Genomic DNA, 20801 nt, shown 5'->3' with positions numbered 1-20801 from the left:
CGGAAACTTCGTTACATGAGGCATATATATACAAAGTACGAAGCATCCAGGTCTTTCACCTTCTAAAATATAAATCTTTTAAGAAGTTAGCTAACGCCGCCGCCGGATCACTATCCCTATGTCGAGCTTTCTGCAACAAAAGTTGCAGGCTCGACAAAAATAAATCAGAAACCAGGATCTAAATTACTTGCTTTCTGGAGGAAACTTTTTTGCCATTTCATAAATATTTGGAAGTTTTTGATTGAATGTTTGCTATCTTTGTCATATTTTTGAAATTGTTTTCTGATATAATAAACATGATATGGGGATAACATATATTAGACATTAAGTAAAGAAAATGTTTTATATTTATTTAAATATTTTGTCTCAGTGATTCTGTATATTTTTGTATAGACCATCCATCTTTATATTTAAGAAACTTTAATTCTGTATATAAAGCAACCATATTTAAATATAGTTAAAGAAGCATAAAAAAGGGACATGAATTTTTCTCCAGATTAGCATCTTCCCCTCAAGCATTTCAATTGTAAAGTATGGAGGGTTGGGATCCTGTTAACTTGTTTAACCTGCCACATTATTTATGTATGTGCCTGTCCCAAGTCAGGAGCCTGTAATTCAGTGGTTGTCGTTTGTTAATGTGTTACATATTTGTTTTTCGTTCATTTTTTCATATAAGTAAGGCCATTAGTTTTCTCATTTGAATTGTTTTACTTTGTCAAATCAGGCCTTTTGTAGCTGACTATGCGGTATGGGCTTTGCTCATTGTTGAAGGCCGTAAGGTGACATGTAGTTGTTAATGTCTGTGTCATTTTGGTCTCTTGTGGACAGTTGTCTCATTGGCAATCATACCACATCTTCTTTTTTATAACCTTAGTGCACACACTAAAATGCCTTGATTATCATTGAATCTTATGTTAAATTCTTTGGAAGTCTTTTAAAAGGTATGACATAAACGTAAATGTAAGTTGTATTTGATGATAATACATAACATATATAAAGGTTGAGGATGAACACAGATGCGTCCACTTTCATTTTTGACAAAAAACCATCTGAAAAGTGACGTTTTTTGGCATATTTGATAGATTTTTCAAATTTAAGCTTGAATCAGAGCGTTTTAAATGACTAAATCAGTTAAAATAATTCACATAAACTATTTGTATCAATTGAAGTAGACACTTAAGTGTTTAACCAGATGCTCCGCAGGGCGTAGCTTTATACGACCGCAGAGGTTGAACCCTGAAAGTATGGACACAACATTCAAGCTGGATTCAGCTCTAAATTTGGATTGTGATTAAATAGTTGACACAGCATAGGTTTCTGACACAGAATGAATGTGTTCTAATGAACTTGAAATTTTTGTTTTCTCATAGAGCAATTCACTATGCTGTTGAATATTAATCCTCTCAAAAAAATGTTTGAAGAAAATTTCTTTTTATTTATGAAATTTCAAATGAGAAAAATTGAACCCAATTTTTTTAATCACATCCCCCTTTCCCTTATTCCAAAACTAATCTCAATTAAAATTTCTAATGGAGTTTGCAACAATAACTACTCATTTAAATACATCATAAAATATTAAGATGTAAAAAAACTGCTTGTTATCACTGAATGGTAAAGATTATTTTAATTTATCAGTTGGAAGCAAAAAGTGAACATACATTGTATATTGTATATAACAAAGATTTAAGTTGACTCTGGACAAAGAAAGATAACTCCAATTAAAAAAAAATCTTGCTATTGCACAATATTTTGCAATTAGATATTTCTGGCTTACTATTCTGGACAAAGAAAGATAACTCTAATTAAAAATAAAATTTGCTATTTCACAATATTGTGCAATTAGATATTTCTTGCCATTGTGCAATACTTTGCAATTGAAAAGACTTGCTATTGCACAATACTTAATATAATAATCTTAGATCCTGATTTGGACCAACTTGAAAACTGGGCCCATAAACAAAAATCTAAGTACATGTTTGGACTCAGCATATCAAAGAACCCCAAGATTTCAATTTTTGTTAAAATCAAACTAAGTTTAATTTTGGACCCTTTGGACTTTAATGTAGACCAATTTGAAAACAGGACCAAAAATGAAGAATCTACATACACAGTTAGATTTGGGGTATCAAAGAACCCCAATTATTCAATTTTGATGAAATCAAACAAAGTTTAATTTTGGACCCTTTGGACCCCTTATTCCTAAACTGTTGGGACCAAAACTCCCAAAATCAATACCAACCTTCCTTTTATGGTCATAAACCATGTGTTTAAATTTCATAGATTTCTATTAACTTAAACTAAAGTTATGATGCGAAAACTAAGAATAATGCTTATTTGGGCCCTTTTTTGGCCCCTAATTCCTAAACTGTTGGAAACAAAACACCCAAAATCAATCCCAAGCTTTCTTTTGTGGTCATAAACCTTGTGTCAAAATTTCATAGATTTCTATTAACTTTAACTAAAGTTATAGTGCGAAAACCAAGAAAATGCTTATTTGAGCCCTTTTTGGCCCCTAATTCCTAAAATGTAGGGACCAAAACTCCCAAAATCAATACCAACCTTCCTTTTGTGGTCATAAACCTTGTGTTAAAATTTCATAGATTTCTATTCACTCTTACTAAAGTTAGAGTGCGAAAACTAAAAGTATTTGGACGCCGACGACGACAACGACAACGCAGACGACGACGCCAACGTGATAGCAATATACGACGAAAATTTTTTCAAATTTTGCGGTCGTATAAAAAGTGTTCAAAATCTTATGTAAGATGAACCTGAAATTTGAGGCCAAAATCGGCCCTTACCGGATCTACTCCTTTAAGAGAATATTAATATTGTTTCTTGCAGATAAACATGTAACAATTATTCTTTACACCAAAAACCTATTTCTTATAGTATCTGTGAAATGGACCTAATCACAAAACTTTACATTGACCAATGAACCATGAACCATGAAAGTTAATTCAGGATAAGGTGACTTCTTTAGAAAGACATGTATACCTTGTAATGATTCTGTCAATCAAAACATAGTGGTTCTATTACTTCAATTATTGTCCCAAAATTGAAACTTCAGACCACAAGGCATCAGTTCACCAGATATGGATTATCTAGCTCCTCTAATTCTAAAATATGAAGCATATGATATACAAAGCAGAGGCTGATTTAGGAGGTTGGGCGGGGACATTATGTTGATTATTTGGAGAATGACTGGCACAGGCCCCTCTTAGGCAGTCAATGCCCCCTGAAGGAACATTTCTTGATCTGCCATTGCAAAGATATAATGATGCCGTCACTGGGTAAGCATCATATTTTTTTTTACATTCTTCAACATTTGTTGCAGGTAAAACAAACAAAAAATTGTTTCATGTAAAAAATTGTAAAACTGTTTAATAAATAACAATTTATTTCTTATAACAACTGGTAACAAATAAATAACAATCTCATAGCTGCCTGAAATCTTTGCATTGCTTTTAAAAATTAACATATACTTTGCAATATCAAGTTATCAACATATATACTTTGCAATATGAATTTAGATGAATGATCTTTATGCTTATCTTTTTGTATTGCTCATACAAATATTGATACAAAATTAAACAAATAATGACAAATTGATTGATTGGTGTTTAAACCATTTTCAGCACTTTTGACTAAATAATGACAGTCAGTTTATATTGACCGAGGACATACTAATGGCAAGATAACAGATATCTACTCTAAGATAAGTATTCATTGAAAACATTAAGATATTAAATGAATCAAAACAGTTATTCCTTTTTCTTCATGTGTATGAAGTATGTATTATATCAGATGTTTATGGTACTTTTAGAATAAGAAAGTTTAAGAAATATTTAAAGATAAGGTAAAAATAAAATTTTGACTTTTAAAAATGTCAGAAATCAAATGGGTAAATACATATCTTTGAAATTCAATCTGTTCTGTATCAAAATATTTGGAATAGTTACTCATCATATTTTTTCTCACACAATTGGAAATTATGAGGTAATTTTTTTTTGGAATAATCTCCCTTCAATAGACAGTTTATTATTCACTAAATTTAAAAATAAAAAAGGTATGTTCACTATTGCACATTCTGCATAAAACTAAATATGAATTCACACTGGAAATTGGGCCATGTTGAACATACTCCTTTTAATATCTACCACTTTAATGCTGCAGTAAGACTTAATGCAGGAATTTTGTAAGGTTCATAGTTTTCAAAGTATGAATTTTATATTTTTTAAGTTTACTAATGCTTTTGTATTCTTATCTTATAGGTCCCTTTTCACATCTTATTTGCCCTATGACAACTTTTTGTGTATCAAACCATGTTAAACAGTAATTTACATATTTGAATAATAGTTCAATTTCAATTCTCCATTGACCAAAAATATGCCTCCTTTGGCTGTTATGATACATATTCACCATATGCTTCCTTTGTCACTGTTTCTTTTGAATCTCAACTCCTAAGAATGCCTGTCACTGTAGGTGTGTTACAGATATTACATGGCCCTCCTTTCTGTTGAACTGTTTATTCTGAATGAACTCATACACCTTGCCACCACTAGCAATACCTGCCATGTTTGGTATCTTAATGAATGTTATACAGCTCTTGCTTCTTGCAGGACATTACATCTGTCATGTCAGGTGTTTCACTGATGTTATACACCCATGGCTGTAGACTTTTAGCAGTGTCTGAAGTGACATGGATGTTATACAGCACCTGTGACTCCTAGTCAAACCTATCATGTTAGATATCAGCTATGTTATACAGTCCCTGCAGCCTGTAGAACATTATGCTTGGTATAATTTAACCATATGACTGTTGCAGATTTAGTCTGGTAACTTCCTATCATTTCTGCACTTGTATGTCCATCCACACTGAAAAAAGAGGTACACAATTGAACCAAACTAGCACTTTTGTTGAGTAAAATTTCTTGATTTTGTTGAAAAAACAAGTCTCAGCAGCTATAACAAAGTTAAATTTTGAAATTCAGTGGCTGCCCTTGGTTGCTTTCTATCTTATTTGGGGGGGAGGGGGTCATTATAAATCAGGCTGTTGGTTTTCTCTTTTTCATTGTTTTACATTTTGTCATAGCAGTGCCTTTTAAAGCTTAATAATAGGTATGTGTATTGCTCATTGATAAAGGCCATACCATGCCCTTTAGTTGTTTACACATCATTGTCATATGGTCTCTGATTGATAGACATGATATTTACATGTTCATTGATATAAAGTTAACAGGTTAAACACTGCACCTTTAAATGAGGTCATTTTAAATAAAGTTAACAGGTTAAACACTGCACCTTTAAATGAGGTCATTATAAATATTAACCTGAGGTGATAATTGTTTACTTACACAGTGTTGTTATTGTTGACACCTTTCCTGACATCCCACGCCTTGATACAGCAATCTATTCCACCTACAGATATACAACTAGAATTAATTACATTCTTCATTGTCTGAATATGGATTCTACTCCTTTATTTGACCAAAATAGCTATAGTTGCTAATTGGCTGCTAAACTTTCATGATAATTTAAAAAAGTTTATAATAACATATGTGTCAAATATATGCATGGAATCAAATTTAAATTTTGTTTCTTTTGTTTAATAGTATATAGCGGGTGCATTTTTGCTTATTTTCAGGGAAAGAACAAAATCGCCAAAATACATTTCGCAAACTTAAAAGTGCACATGCAAAGGTATTGATATATATGTTTTGAATCCACCAAAATAATAACCGCCAAAATATTTCATATACCTTATTCAATGAAAATCGAAATTTTACATGTGTGAAAGTAACCGGCTATATGTATATGATAAGTGCATAGACTTTTTACAAGTATCACTACAAACATTGGCTTGTAAGCCACACAGGATTTACCTAGATTCATATTTGTTTGGTTCATCAAAAAATAAAGCTATAAACTGATTGGATAAAAATTTAATGCTTAATATGGATATAGAAAAGTGTGTGCTTCAACATAATTGCAGTTGTAATTTTACAAAAACACCTTTTTTCTGTTTCATTAGATTTTTCAAAATTTGCCAAATAAGGGGAGATAACTCCGATATAAAGTAGTCTTTACAATAGAAAGTGTTATGAATTTACCTATTTCAATATGTAACAAGAAAACAAGTTCGGTGACCCCATTTTTTCTTTTGCTTATTTGAAAGTATGCAATATTCTCACATTTTATCCTAAAGTTCTTATAGAACGTTTTCTTTTTATCACACAAAATTTGATTTTCCATGAACAGGGTTTCCCCTGGGTCAATAATTTTTTTCGCCACCTCTTTCGCCAAAACAATATATTTTTCGCCACTTTATTATTTTTTTCGTTTAAAATTTACATTTTTTTCTACCCCCCTCCCCCTTTCCCTTAAATATTAAATAAGATGATTTTGCCCATTGTGTCTATGATTATGCTCTCAAACTTATTTTAAAGTTTCCATGTTAATGAATAAACATTAAAAATTTACTTTAAAACAACAGATTTTTTTAATTTAAAAGGGAGAACTATTCATTGTATTTTAAACAACTTTTCTAATTGATTGGGCCACTATACTTTTAATAATAAAGAAGATATACGTTCTGGAATATAACAAAATTAATGGACATGTTTTGATTATATAATACCAGTATAGTTCGTAGGGAAAGTTTCTTTAAAAGAAAAATACTGATGTTCCCTTTTGTACTACGAAGGTTTTTTTTACAACAAAACAAAAGCTTTTATTACATGAAATTGATCCCTCGTTTCATGTGTAGTCATTACATTGAAGGGCTACTCTCATTCGAGCCAACCTTTTGGATAGATTTCTTCATAACGACAGTTTTCTTTTCTTGACCATCATAAATAAAAAAAGTTGAGACGTAAAACTAGGCTTGAAACACGTGTGTCACTCAAACGACTTTAAAAACGTCTCTCTTATCAGTTACCGATATTTAAGTCACAGGATAATTAAAGTTTTAAATCCGAGATTTTCCTTGCTTTTGGACATTTTTCGTCTTTTCTAAACTATCTTTAAAAGCGGAGGAGACGTCAAAAGTTTGCTTCAAACACGTGCGTCGCAAAGTGGTAAATAAATAATTCTGTATGTGACATTTAGCAGAAGCCATTTAACCATATCATTTTGTCAAACAATTCAATCAACACCTTTATTAATATAGTCCTTTGTTGTCGATAGCTATAAAATGCAATCAGCTGATTATTGATTTTCTGTCCAAACCTTAATGAGGTCAAGGTGAATTCCGAGTATTGTATGATCGGGTAAAGTCCGAGAAACTCGAAAAATGTAAATAAACAAGATGGAGGAAAATAAATCGTTCTATATATTTCTTTCGCCAAATTCTTTCGCAAATGACGAATTTTTATCGCCACAATTATTATTTTTTCGCAAATTGCGAAAATGGCGACCGCCAGCGGAAACCCTGTCCATGAATAATCTATACAAAATCTGACAATTTTGAGCAACCTGTAGCGTGGAAAAATATCCGGTGACCCATACTTTTTAATACTGTTTTGAAAAAAGCATGATAAAAGCTTCATTTTGACAAGTTATAAAAAAATTCTGTCAGTTTTAATTAAGACGCCCTAGCCACCTTACAGAGTTCGGCCTCAATTTCACCTATTGTTTTATGATTAATTTTGGTCATAAGATATATCGTGAAAAAAAGAACTGAGTAATGAAAACAAATACTGTGTATTCATTTATTTTGTTGGTACCAACTTTTCTTGGTTTGAGGAAAACTTGCAAAATGTGGATATTTGATTTCATGGTTTTGACAAAGTCTGCATATATTTCTTAAGAAAATTTGTAATATGTTGAAGTTTTAAATTCGTGGTACCCCATTACCCATAAAAATTGATATCCAATGAATAATAATGAATCCACAATATTTTATTTTAAAAGTTAACCAACCTGAAGCTAGTAGTGTACTGTCTTTGTTAAAGGACAAAACATGTACTGTTTCTGTATGACCTCTAAGCTCTTTAAACAAAGTCCCTGTGTTCAAGTCCCATACACGGATTCTTCTGTCATCTCCTGAAAATCAGAAGTAAACATAAAACATAACATTTTCCCCCAAATAATACTTAATAGTGTTTAAAATAAATATAGAGTATTTAACCTTGAGTTTTACTTTTGATTTTTTTATTATAAAATTTAAAAGTAGGTGTCATTGAAACCAAGGCTACTTCTATATATACAGTTCATGGCAATATTATTTTTTTAAATTTTTAATTTTTTTTTTTAAAAGTTATATATAAAGATAATCTAATAACCACATAATATATAAATTACCTTTTAAGATATTCATGTATATATATAATATCACTGCTTTATAATAAACCAATTCGTCTATTAAGAATCTAAAAGACTATGGGTAATTTCATTAATTGTTCGTACACCAAAATGAAAATAACTTTACGTCATTGGTTGAATTTCCATTGTTTAGAACTTTTCAAACCAATCACAACGTTTTGTTGTAAGTTTTGAAAATGTTACCCAGAATGCATTTGATTCTGAATTGGCGAATTCATAATGAAATAATTTTTTCAAATTATTCAGGTTACCTGCTGATGCTAAGTACTGTCCATTTTGTGAGAATGCTAATGCCAGAACGGTTCCTCTATGCCCCTGCATTAGTCTAACACTCTTCCCGTCCTGTAAACTCCAGAGACGTACAGTTCTATCACTAGAACCAGTTGCTATGTAGTTGCTATTTGGATGGAACTTGACACACTAAAGAAATAACATTTCAAATCAATTATATCGGTATTTTCAAGTTTCATCATAACATCTGAAAGTTGAACAGATGAACACAAAAAATAATAATTAAATCCAAACCAACAAAATTTGAATGGTTTTACAAGTCTAGTTATTTTTTGGACCTTTATATATCTTGTTGTTCGGTGTGAGCCAAGGCTCTTGTGTTGAAGGTCATACTTTGACCTACATTGGATTACTTTCCACAAATTGTGACTTGGATGGAAACTAGTCTATACATAGTAATAAAATTTCATAAAACTAACAAGCATACTAGTACTTGGTTAAAATAAATTAGCAAATATTTACTTATTTAAAACTTTTAGAAGATGAATGATAGATATTAAAAGCATTGCACAGTATAGCAAGCTCACATGTGCATAACTTTTATAACAAACATAAGCTTACATCTATGTCTGCTGTATGACCTACAAATGACCTTAGAGGGTATATTCTGTCTGTTGTCCACAGCTTAGCTGTTCTATCTTGGGAACAACTTGTAAAGTAGTCATTACTATTGCTGTAACAAAACAAAAATCATTTATTAAGTCTGTAAATTACAAAATTAAAAACGGTAAGGCTTGGTTTTGGCCGAAGAAAATAAAATGTTTGATATCTGTGTCAAAGATGTACATAATGTTTGGAAAGGAATAGGGTCAAGAAATATAAATGAAAAACATAAAGATTTTTATCTGATGACATAACAATTAAGTCATTATAAGTACTGTTCTCACAAAAACGTTTAAAAATGCACAATTTATGCAGTTTACATCATTATTTGCATTGTGAAAAGATCCTGCCCAGCCATGAAACAACAAAATAATTTCAGAGAAGCTTTTTAACTATTGACATAATCTCACAAAATATAGAGTTGTTTTTTTGGTGTACTATAAGGGCTATATTGCCCCTTCTCCTTTGTTTGATTTCATAAAAAAAAATAGTTGTTATAGCAATACTTGTTTTCGTTTAAAATAAATGTGTATTACTATCCAAAAGAAAGATTACATTTTAGAATTTTTTTAAAATCATGTAAGTCTGTCATCAAATAACTTAATTTTGGATGTAACACATCTTCTGATTGACTGATATTGTTTTGATTATCAGCTCATATACATAATTTTGTCATGTGACTGTGACCTCATAAACTTTCTTTCATGGTTTACTACAGTTTAAAATGGAATTTAGAATAACATTATAAGAAATTACAAATATTTTTTTCTGTCGATACACGTGTTATTCAGTTATTCAGTGTGCATCACATTTTTGATGTTATTTCTTCATAGACAGAAGAAATATAACAGTCATTCCTTAATTAATTCAATCATTGTATGCAAAACACTTGACAAACCATAACAGTAAAAAAATCAATCAAAAGAAGTAAATTGGTTTTACTTGACACTACCTACCTGTGCAAGAGATAGTTTGTTTCAGGATTAATTTCATCAATTAATATTTTCTTTCTTTTTAACCTTTCAATTTCTGAAATCATCCAACTTTTACCATTAGATTTGCCATAAGAAGTAGTTTGTAGGTATTTACTTTCTTAGCTTTATAATGCTACAATATTGATATTGATACTGGTAACACTGAATGCCCTGGTGGATGAGTTGTGGGATTAAAAATAAACTCTTTTACAATAGTCCATACCTGATGTCGATATCCCATACTGGATAATTATGGCCTTTGTAACACACTTTGTTAGTAAAACCATCTAAGTCCCATAGTCTGACTATAATATATATATATAATGAATGAGATAAGAGAATTAAATGTTTTCTATACAACTGTTCAATTAAACACACCTTTTGACAATACCACTGAATAATTCAGAATGAGATTTTTGCATTTTTCTATGAAATGATTTTGATATGTATCTGTGTATTGTTGGATTCTCAAGGAAATCTTTTATAATATTAAGTTGGTGACTAAAATTATAAAGATGGCTGGGGTTTTTTTTTTTTATCTATCTTGGATTTTAAAGCAGTAGATATCAATTGGTCTAATTCTTAAATGATATTTGCAACTTTTAAAATAGTATGTTATTCATGTGCAAGTCTTTTTTTTTCATGATAATATAGAAATTCATTTTTTTGTTTGATTCCTTTCCTCAACTTTGCAACATGAGGGGAGATAACTCAGATGAAGTAACTTTTATAATAGAAAGTGTTGTGAATTTGCCTTTTTTAATATGTAACAAGAAAACAAGTCCTGTGATCTCATATTTTCTTTATCTTATCTGAAAGCATGTTATAAGAGCTATCTCATCACAATTTATCTTAAAATTCTATGGTATTCTTTTTATTACACAAAAAGACTCCCCATCCACCTTAATTTTGTTGACTTTTGAAGCATTCTACTTCCTAATTCTGTGAATACTTATTTTCGTGGGTTTCATTGGTACAGGTGAACCACGAATTCAGATGTTCAAAGAATTACAAATTTTCTATATGCTTTGAATGCAGAGATTATCAAAACCAAGAAATCAAATATCCACGAAAACACAAGATTTCCTCAATCAAACGAAAATTGATAACCACCAAAATAAATGAGTCGATAATATACACTAATCACAGGATGAAAGGTTTTCAAAGACTGACCTGACCCATCTTCAGATCCAGATAACAAATATGGTAGCTGATTAAAGAAACAGGTTTTATACACTGCACCATTGTGTGCCTTTAAAGTTACACTTTCTTCATACTTTGGTGAGCTGAAAAACAAATTATTACTGTGAGATTAAACTATTGTGAAACAAGAATGTGTCCCTAGTACAGTGATGCCCCATCCACACTATCATTTTCTATGTTCATTTGACTGTGAAAATGGGGTAAAATCTCTAATTTAAATTAGAAAGATCATATCATAAGGTACATGTGTACTAAGTTTCAAGTTGATTGGACTACAACTTCATCAAAAACTATCTTGACCAAAATCTTTAACCTGAAGCGGGACAGACGAACAAACGGATGGAAAGACCAGAAAACATAATGCCCAAAATTGGGCATAATAAATGGGGCCTAAAAGAATTATGATTCGATTTAAAATGTAATGACATATTTGTATCAATTATTGTCTCAAAATCATCCATTTATCAAGTTTTTTTTTTTTAATTTACCTGTGCATCGTGTTATCATGTATGATAAAATTTATTGTGTAATGAAGTTGATTAAGGAATAAAGCTAGACTGCAGTGTGACCAATCAGAATAATGTATTATAATGAAACATAATCTAATGTAATTATTTAAACATAAGCTCTATAATCAAGACCTTTTATAATCCATATGAAGCATACAAGATATACTTATAAAGTAGAAATACACACATTTAATATTACACACACCAGACATTCATTAATTAAATCAAAATATTGACTACACACAACAAATTCTGAAATAATAATATTTATTGCTATCAAACGACTTATTAGTAATATCTAACCTTTCCTCTGATTCTACATTCCAGTAATCAGCTGCCAGGAATAGTTTGGAAGGATCCGTATCTGTTTCTTTGGTTTGTAGAGAGCCAGGGGATACTCTCCATATTTTGATAGAAGAGTCCTCAAATCCAGCACTAATCATACCCTGGTCAGATGATATATCTACACTGCACAATCTACAAGTAATCACAAAAAATATCATTGTCACTGTAAAATTGAAAATTATTGCTAATTTCACAATTATCATAAAACGTGAATTTTCCTCTTGTTTCAATTTGTGTTCATGGAAGTTTAAAATTGAGGGAAAGAAAATAAAACCTAACAAAAACAGTTTGGTATTTGAAATCCTGAATTTCAAACCCTGCAAAATTGAACAGCTTAACAGTATTTTATCTAAAAATGTATGTTTATTAATAGCAATGAAACATGAAAAAAGCTAAGGGATATTTCTTATATTCATTGGACAGATTTTTTTTAATAATCGATAGACAAATGTTTAGATTACATCTGTAATGCATACATGTATACTGTTTCATTCTTTACACTCATGCATATTTCTGACTAAATAAACCATTGTAAGAATACTGCAACTTGATTTTTGATTTAATGACTACACATATTTACTAAATAGTATCTTCTTACCCTTGATATGCGTTTATATATGTATAAAAACATATAGATGACATAGATGGTTGTCCTTCCCGTACACTTTTAATGGCTTGTTTTAACAATTTCATAGATTCCGATGAGGACTGTTGATCTTCTAACTTTTCGCCATTTGTAATTAGTTTATTGTCTTTTAACTCCAATTGTTGATTTTTACATTCAGGTTCAGCAATAACTATAAGGAAATAAAAAAACACCTGTATTCCAAGCAGTATGTTGTATGAAAGAGACTGTTGTAAACACATATCATCACTTGGTTAACCAACTAAACATATAAATTATCCTTTGGTGGTACCAAACACCTTGACTAAAATCAATTTTGTGTGTCAACTGGATTTATTTATTTTCGATGGTATCACTTTTAGTGGATATTTGATTTCGTGGTTTTACCAAATTCTACATACAAGGCCTTTGAAAAATTCATAATTTATTTCACATTTGAATGAATGGTGCCCTAGAAACAACAATAATGACAAAATTTGTTATCCAATGAATAATAATAAGTCCACATTAATTTTCATAAAATTTGACAACATCTTTGACCCTTAGACAAAACATTTTTTTTTTAAAACTGGAATAATACAAACTATCGGAAAAAAATCATTGGATATATAGCAGTTTGACAACACCAGTTTTTTTATCATTGAGAAGCTTAATATTGCCTTAAAATAGAACGTTATCAAACGTTCAACTGATTTTTACAGAGTGATCTCCCTGTAGTGTTATATATGTACCAACTTAAGCTGTTTCTTGTTCGTGACCATTTATGTATATTTCTTTTTGAAGTAGCACTGTTCTTGCTTCAGGAGGCTTGCAGGTATAAGATTTTCAGAAAAAAATTAAACATTTATTTTTCATTACAAATTTTATTAAATACCATTAGAAGTTGTTACTTTATCATATGGTATAAAAATTATTCCAAAAAATCAATATGTGTTGGCACCAGGTGACTTTTAAAATGTAGATATCATTGAAAAAGCTCCAAATTATCTCCCTTTGGTGCAAAAAATGCAATTTTTTTGCATTAAAATTGAAATATCTTTTTAACTCATCGGAGACCTATACTTGTTATTGTTGTTTTTGAATAAGCTGTACTTAAACTAAATAATTGTGAAATTTAAGATATTTCTGTAATTTAGTTCTTTTTTTATTTCGATATTAACGCTATTCCTCCTATTAGTTCAACAGAAAAAAAGAACACTAAAAAAAATGTATGCTTCCATTAAGGAAAGAAATTACCCCCCCCCCCCCAAAAAAAAAAATAGCCAATAGTGTTGAAAGTGGAGTTTAAACACAATGAAATTTAATTGAAACTTAATCAATTAAGTTTTTATTTACTCTGACACAACTTATGATATTTAAACTGAATCAACTATTGGCAGTAATTTTTCATAGTAAGACTTGCCCAATCTTTTGATTCACTCTTTCCATAAATTCAACTGATAAATTATAAAGCAGGTTAAAATGATTGTTTTCACCAAGACCAATATCAATTGTAGTTTCAACAGTGACCAAGTGAAAATCAGTAAATCAACTTGTAATAACTGTAAAGATGTTCTGGTAAACCACGAACCAGTTGTGGATACAGAAATTTTCATTAGTCATGCTGCATTGATTCCCTATATAATTAACCAATTTTTTTCCCACAAAAAGGGGGACCCAGTCCCCTGAAAAAAACCTGTGAACTGATTTGATAAGAGGGTATTAATAAAAAAATAATCATTCCATGAAGTTAAAAAAAACAAATTATAAAGATACATACCTTCTACCTTAACATATTTGTTAAACACTTGTACAATCATAGTGTTCTCTTCTTGCTGTAAAATAAATATATAATTATATATAGAGAATCCTTTGAATCTGTAGTCCTTTCTGGCAGTTTTAAATCTAAGTATATTCTAAAAAAATAATTATGTGTAAGTATAAAAAAGAAGTTTTGGTATGATTGCCAATGAGACAACTCTCCACAAAAGACCAAATGACACAGGAGTTACAACTATAGGTCATCGTACAGTCTTCAACAATGAGCAAAACCCATACCACATATTGTGTATTGATAAAGAGCGACATAAAGGGAACAATTCTATTCATTTTGATGTATTCAAAATGCAGTTTTTCACATAAATATATAGTGATGCTGCTGGGACTTTTTTTCTTTTAATACCAGCTGATGCACGCCTATGTCCTCAGGTCAGTATATTTTTTCAGGTCAATATATCCTTGAATCGTCCTTATACAAAGGCTATAATTGTATAATATCCGATATATTCGATTACACAATAAAAAATAACGTTAAACATATACAAAATATAGGAAAGGGTTTGGTGTTTTGAAAAAAAATAATTACAATTTAGCTCATACATTGCTTTGGCGGATATGTAAATAAGTGGAGTCTACTATGTATTGGGGAAAAATTAACAACTTATACAATTCTTACGTTAAACATTAATTTTACCTTAATGTATCTTCTTATATAGTCTAGAGCTTCTTCACTCATTTTGATTTGGTATTTGTTGTCCCTATAAAACAAAATGATTGTCATTTTTATTATGCATTCAACAAAAAGTCTGCTAGCATTTTTAGTATATAATACACATATATGTGATGTTGTTACTACTATTGGGAAGTTTAACAATCTTGAACCCATGACTGTTTCACATGGTCAGTTTCAGTAGTGTTTATATAGGATATTATTTATAAATATTTTGAATCTTTATAACAAAATCACAATAAGGCTATAAACACAAAGCAAAAGCTCAAACTGAAAGTTGAACTTAGCTTGTGGTACCATTTGTATGCATGAAATATTTGCCACTGAACATCCAGCAGTGCTGATATTTTAAGAAAATAACTTTTAGAAAACAATGTTGTATCTTAAATTTTTCTTGTTGATTTTGAAAACAAGAGTGCACATGCTGAAAGGTCTCCCCTTCTTACTATTCAGTAATATAATGTTGATAGTCCTAATAGATATAAAGCTTTATTACAACTGTCACATAAACTTAACATTAAACAAGAAAACTAACCATTGACCAATGAACCATGAAAATGGGGTCAAGGTCAGATGAACCATGCCAGGCAGGCATGTACAGCTAACAATTCTTCCATACAACAAATATAGTTGATCTATTGCTAATAGTTTAAGAAAAAAAGACCAAAACACAAAAACTTAACACTGATCAATGAACTGTGAAAATGAGGTCATGGTCAAATAAAAACCTGCGCAACTGACATATAGATCATGAAATTTTTCCATTCACCAAATATAGTTGACCTATTGCATTTTGTATTAGAAAAAAGACCAAAACTCGAACACTTAACTTTGACCAATGAACCATTAAAAATGAGGTCAAGGTCAGATGACACTTGACAGCTAGACATGTACACCTTATAATCATTCCATACACAAAATGTTTACCTCCAGTCTGTAACTTCTTTACAAGATAACATATCAGCCCTGGTACTAAGTTTATAGATCTGCTCTACAGTTGCTTTATTTTTCACATTATGATCAAAAAGCTTGGTATGCCTACTGTAGAACTTGTTTGCTGAAACATAGACATAATTTATATAATAAGATTCTAACAAATACTAAGCAGTGGTCTTCTAATGTATAAAATTTAATTCACTTACATTTAAAATTTCTGCCTTCAAATGACATCGATCTATTTCTAAAATAATTGGTACATATTTAATAACATAGCCTCCTCTCATGATTCTTTTAAGAATGACGTTAATTTTTTTAAGTAATTTTTCATGATGTGTATTACCAGGTATATTATTAATGGTGAGACATTTTATTTTTATTATATATTGTTTTGTATTGATTCATTGTTTGTAATACACATGATCAATGTAAAATATTTAATGCAAATTTTTACCTTGAACTTTATGATTATTAAACAATAGCTCTAAATAAAGCTGCACAAAAACAGGAAGTAAAATAAGCTGTAAATCTTGTCTGTAAGGCTCAGGGGAATCGTTGATATACTTTCTAAATCTGAAACATTTAAAAAATATTCATTGTCATGTAACACATTTTTCAAGTATTTTACATTTTTCAACTTTTATTAATAGTGAGTCTCTCATTCATAGGTTTTAAGCTTGATCAATTTCACAAATATTTTACTTTAAAGGCGTACAACATGTTAGAACTAATTAGTTTCAATATTTTTTTATTTATAACATAGTAAATGAGAATAATTTTACAAAATTGAAAGTGATGCCAACCAAATCCAAACATGATCTGCCTTTTGTGATAATAAACATTGTGTATAAGTTTCATAACATTTGGTTGAGGCAAATTAAAGTTAGAGAATGGAAACCAATTTTTGAATGTCAAATGCACAAAGACGGACAAGGGTAAAATGTATTTTGACCAGCCAGGGTCTTTTTAGGTTATTATAATTGAATATTATCCATATATAGGTTTTGTTCATAGATGAGAGTCTTATTGTGACATAAAGTTGTTTCCCCCCTGACCTATGATGGATACATGTAGTTGTATCATTGGCAATCATTTTATAACTCCTTTACTTTTAAGTGCTTATACATTGTTACATGTAATAAGGTAATAATGTAAACCTGTTAAACTGATGTTCAGAATGATTTGCTTCCCCTGAAGGACTACTAAGAGATAACATATTTTCTGATGAGCATTCACTTTTCAGCAAATTCTTGAAGGCCATGTCATCCACATTGTGTGTCAATTTTGTTTCTTTTCTCGTCTGTTGTTCTGGTGCCTGAAGAGAAAGAGCAAAAATCAAGTACATCATCAATGCATAAAATATGGATAGAAAAGTAATGATCTACCAATCAACACCAAAAGTACACATTATTTGTTAAATTCAATATTCTAATATGACGTTCTTCTTTATATTTGGATACAAAGCCATGTCCTAATTCCAATAAAACATGGGCTGCATGTTATTGATGTTACAATTAAAATTGCAATGCAAGATAAATTTTGAACAAAGCCGGAGATCAAAATGGATATTATTGTTGGAGTTGCTTGCTAGGAAATTAAACAAAACATTATCAAAGTAAGTTTAAATGTGTCTGTTCTTTTTTTTTTTTATTGTTAACCCTTTCAATACTACACAAAAAAATAGAAATAGCTGCTGCAGCTGCTGCGTTTTTTTTTTATGTTCATGAACTGTAATGTTAGGCAGTTATTTAAGTAAATTTTTTATCAGGTTACATGTACCTGCATTTTCAGGTAATTAATAGGTAAAAGGTGTAATTTAAAACATTTGTGTTGAATTTTGAATAAAAACTACTTTTAGTCTTCATCTATTTCGTTGTTTTATCTGCCATATAATAATGAAGACACCAATTGCTTGATTCTGATGTGTATTGCATCATACACAATGTGTAATCGTGGCACAAATCAGTGACTCTGTCCTCAAATTTTCAGTCAACCTCTGTTTTTTCCCCCTTTTTCTATGTCTCGTAATGATCGATCAAATCATATTTCCCACACGAATTAAATGTAATAAACACATTGAGATAACAAGAAACCTTTTAACTAATCCCAGTTGTCAGTTTCCCCATAGAAATGCTGAAATATTTCCATATTTACAGCTTCATTTCCCATTTCCGCCATTTGCATTTGTCAAAATATTTGTTTTTTATTTTCCTTCTACTGCATGATTTTACAATAAAAATTGCCGGGATTTCAAGCGCAAATGAGACCTTGTATATCCTCGATTCATACAAGGAAAAACTAGAGAGGACTTGAATGAAAAACAAATAGTTTAAGAGTCCTGATGAAAAATCCATTGTCATCGCGGCATATGCCACAAATAGCAGTGGCGGACGGTGTATGTCATCGCAGTATATGGCGTGTATAGCTTTGAAAGGGTCAAACTGTCAATTTTCAATAATGTTTTTGTTTCTTCAGATCAAAATGACAACATTTCAAGCGTGTATTACAGGTCTGCTTAGAAGTACAAATGTACAAAAGATCCCTATAAGACTCGAAATAATTATATTAGGCCATGCTCTATATGCTTAATTTTACATGAGTCAATGTGGGTAGGCATGATATTTGTCAACATTTAATACCTTACTAACGCCCGCTCCAAATTAAGATATTGACAAATATTTAATGCATACCCATGTTAAATGAGCATAGAACTGAACATGGCATGAAAGAATTAATTCTTGATCACACCATTCATATCTTATTCTTTCTAAATGTTCAACTGTTTCCTAAATTGAATACCAATACAATAATTAGGGGGATTTAGGGGTCAGAGAGCCAGCCCCATTATTGAGGGGGGTAGGAGGGGTCCTGATCCCGAATTCACAGACTTTAAAAAAACGAAATCTCGAGGTCCTGAATTTAAGTAAATTAAATCCCAGCTTCCCGAAATCCGAAAAAAAAGGATTCCCAGATCACGAAAATGTCAATCCCAAAATCCCCAGATTAAATAGACCCGATCCTTGAGTCCGGATAAAGGTCCTATCCCCCCTCATCATTGAGACTTTGTAAATGGTCTACTTATATGGGGACGAAGTCCCCAATAACAGTAGAAAATTCAATAAAAAAAAAATTCGGGAAAATTTCCAGAATTTTTCATTGTACTAATGAACTCAAAATCATTCAATTTTATTTATGTCATGTTTTGAAATCCCGGACCTGCGCAGAAATCTACAATGTACTTCCTTTTTCCGGTTTTGTTTGTATGAATCTTTCAGTAAAATATATATTTCCCAGTCTATTATACTGAATAGGAAGGAACGCAATATCAATTTCATTTTTATATGAAAAAACGTTACCTAATGAAAGCGTTTCTTTGTTTACATTTCATATGACGTCATAACTTACGCACAACTAAACTCCCTAACAACAGAACCAAAATCGGAAACGTTACGGTCATGACGGTATATTTCTGTTTCTTTTTTTAACAAATATTTAAGTTACAGAAAAATAATTCATACAGACTTCGTCCCCATTTACAGGTAATGCCTGCCTCATATTATTGCTTAGTTGGCCCATTCAGTGTGGAATTAATTTGTATAGGTTATTGAATATAATTTGAACAAAAATAAATGGTAAATGTTTGTAAAATGAGACTCCAGAACTAGTTGTCTAGTACACAGGCACTTGTTTCTATCCATTGGAAGAACCACTATCAACGTATATTTACGAGTCGTAAATATACGTTGATAGTGGTTCTTCCAATGGATAGAAACAAGTGCCTGTGGTCTAGTACTAGTGTCTTGCATTATTTCTTGGACAATGAAATCAGTCCATGATAATTTTGATAATTCATATAGAACTCTTTTATACCAAATATTGTCTCCTTTTCAGATAATGTTGAACTATTGCACCTATTTGTTCGTGACGAACTCGTTTCATTCTCAAGTTTTCAATTTTCTGGTCATTAGAAGTTATGTCCCCTTTACTGAACACTTCCGGAAGAGCTAGAACATGTACAGCATTTTGTTTCATCGGATTAAGGTCTGACTATAAAAAAGGTAATGGAAAACCCAGGATTACAATTTTAATTTAATGTAAAAAAAGGTCAGGATAAACAAATAAAAAAAAGTGGGACCGATTAGAGTGAAAAAATTTAAAGGCATGGCAGAAATTACAACAATTTTTTTTTGTAAAAAAAAGCAAGGTCAATTTTTCATCCTAGCCCCTCTACATAAAAATCAAAGGTTTTCTAGCAGCTATCTAACACACATAAATTTGTACATTATTTTTTAAGAATTGAATTTTCTGATTTTAAATTCTGAACACAGTTTAACCAAAATCATGTCTCAGTATTTTCTGTACCGAAGAAAAGTCGCAGATGATTTCACTGATAATTGACCTTATACAACATACTTCTATTTTCAAGTGATAGTTCTAATATCCCGCCTTTCATCCCGGTTGATTTGCCTTACATGTTGCATTGATATGATTAACCTTTTGAA

At 30.6% G+C, this 20801-nt stretch overlaps 1 protein-coding gene across 3 annotated transcripts; it reads right to left on the bottom strand.

The window, feature by feature from the left end:
- Positions 1-3407: 3407 nt before the first annotated feature.
- On the bottom strand, positions 3408-20287 carry LOC134685640 (TAF5-like RNA polymerase II p300/CBP-associated factor-associated factor 65 kDa subunit 5L). Of its 3 annotated transcripts, none has more exons than XM_063545576.1 (15): positions 20170-20287; positions 17457-17614; positions 16754-16872; positions 16291-16420; positions 15328-15391; positions 14635-14689; positions 12849-13047; positions 12209-12382; positions 11367-11479; positions 10417-10498; positions 9178-9289; positions 8577-8745; positions 7924-8046; positions 5358-5421; positions 3408-4878 (listed from the first exon to the last, which is right to left on the bottom strand). In XM_063545576.1, the coding sequence occupies exons 1-15, from the start codon at positions 20236-20238 to the stop codon at positions 4764-4766; spliced, it is 1746 nt and encodes a 581-aa protein (XP_063401646.1). In that variant the 5' UTR covers positions 20239-20287; the 3' UTR covers positions 3408-4763. The 3 variants fall into 3 exon arrangements, with proteins under 3 accessions (XP_063401646.1, XP_063401647.1, XP_063401648.1); XM_063545577.1 differs by having other exon boundaries at positions 12849-13044; XM_063545578.1 differs by lacking the exon at positions 20170-20287 and adding an exon at positions 18393-18615.
- Positions 20288-20801: the final 514 nt, after the last annotated feature.

This window comes from Mytilus trossulus, chromosome 9, assembly GCF_036588685.1.
Source record: "Mytilus trossulus isolate FHL-02 chromosome 9, PNRI_Mtr1.1.1.hap1, whole genome shotgun sequence".
Lineage (NCBI taxonomy): Eukaryota > Metazoa > Mollusca > Bivalvia > Mytilida > Mytilidae > Mytilus > Mytilus trossulus.
Note: the sequence above shows the minus strand (reverse complement) of the source record. Positions and strands in the feature narration are given on the sequence as shown.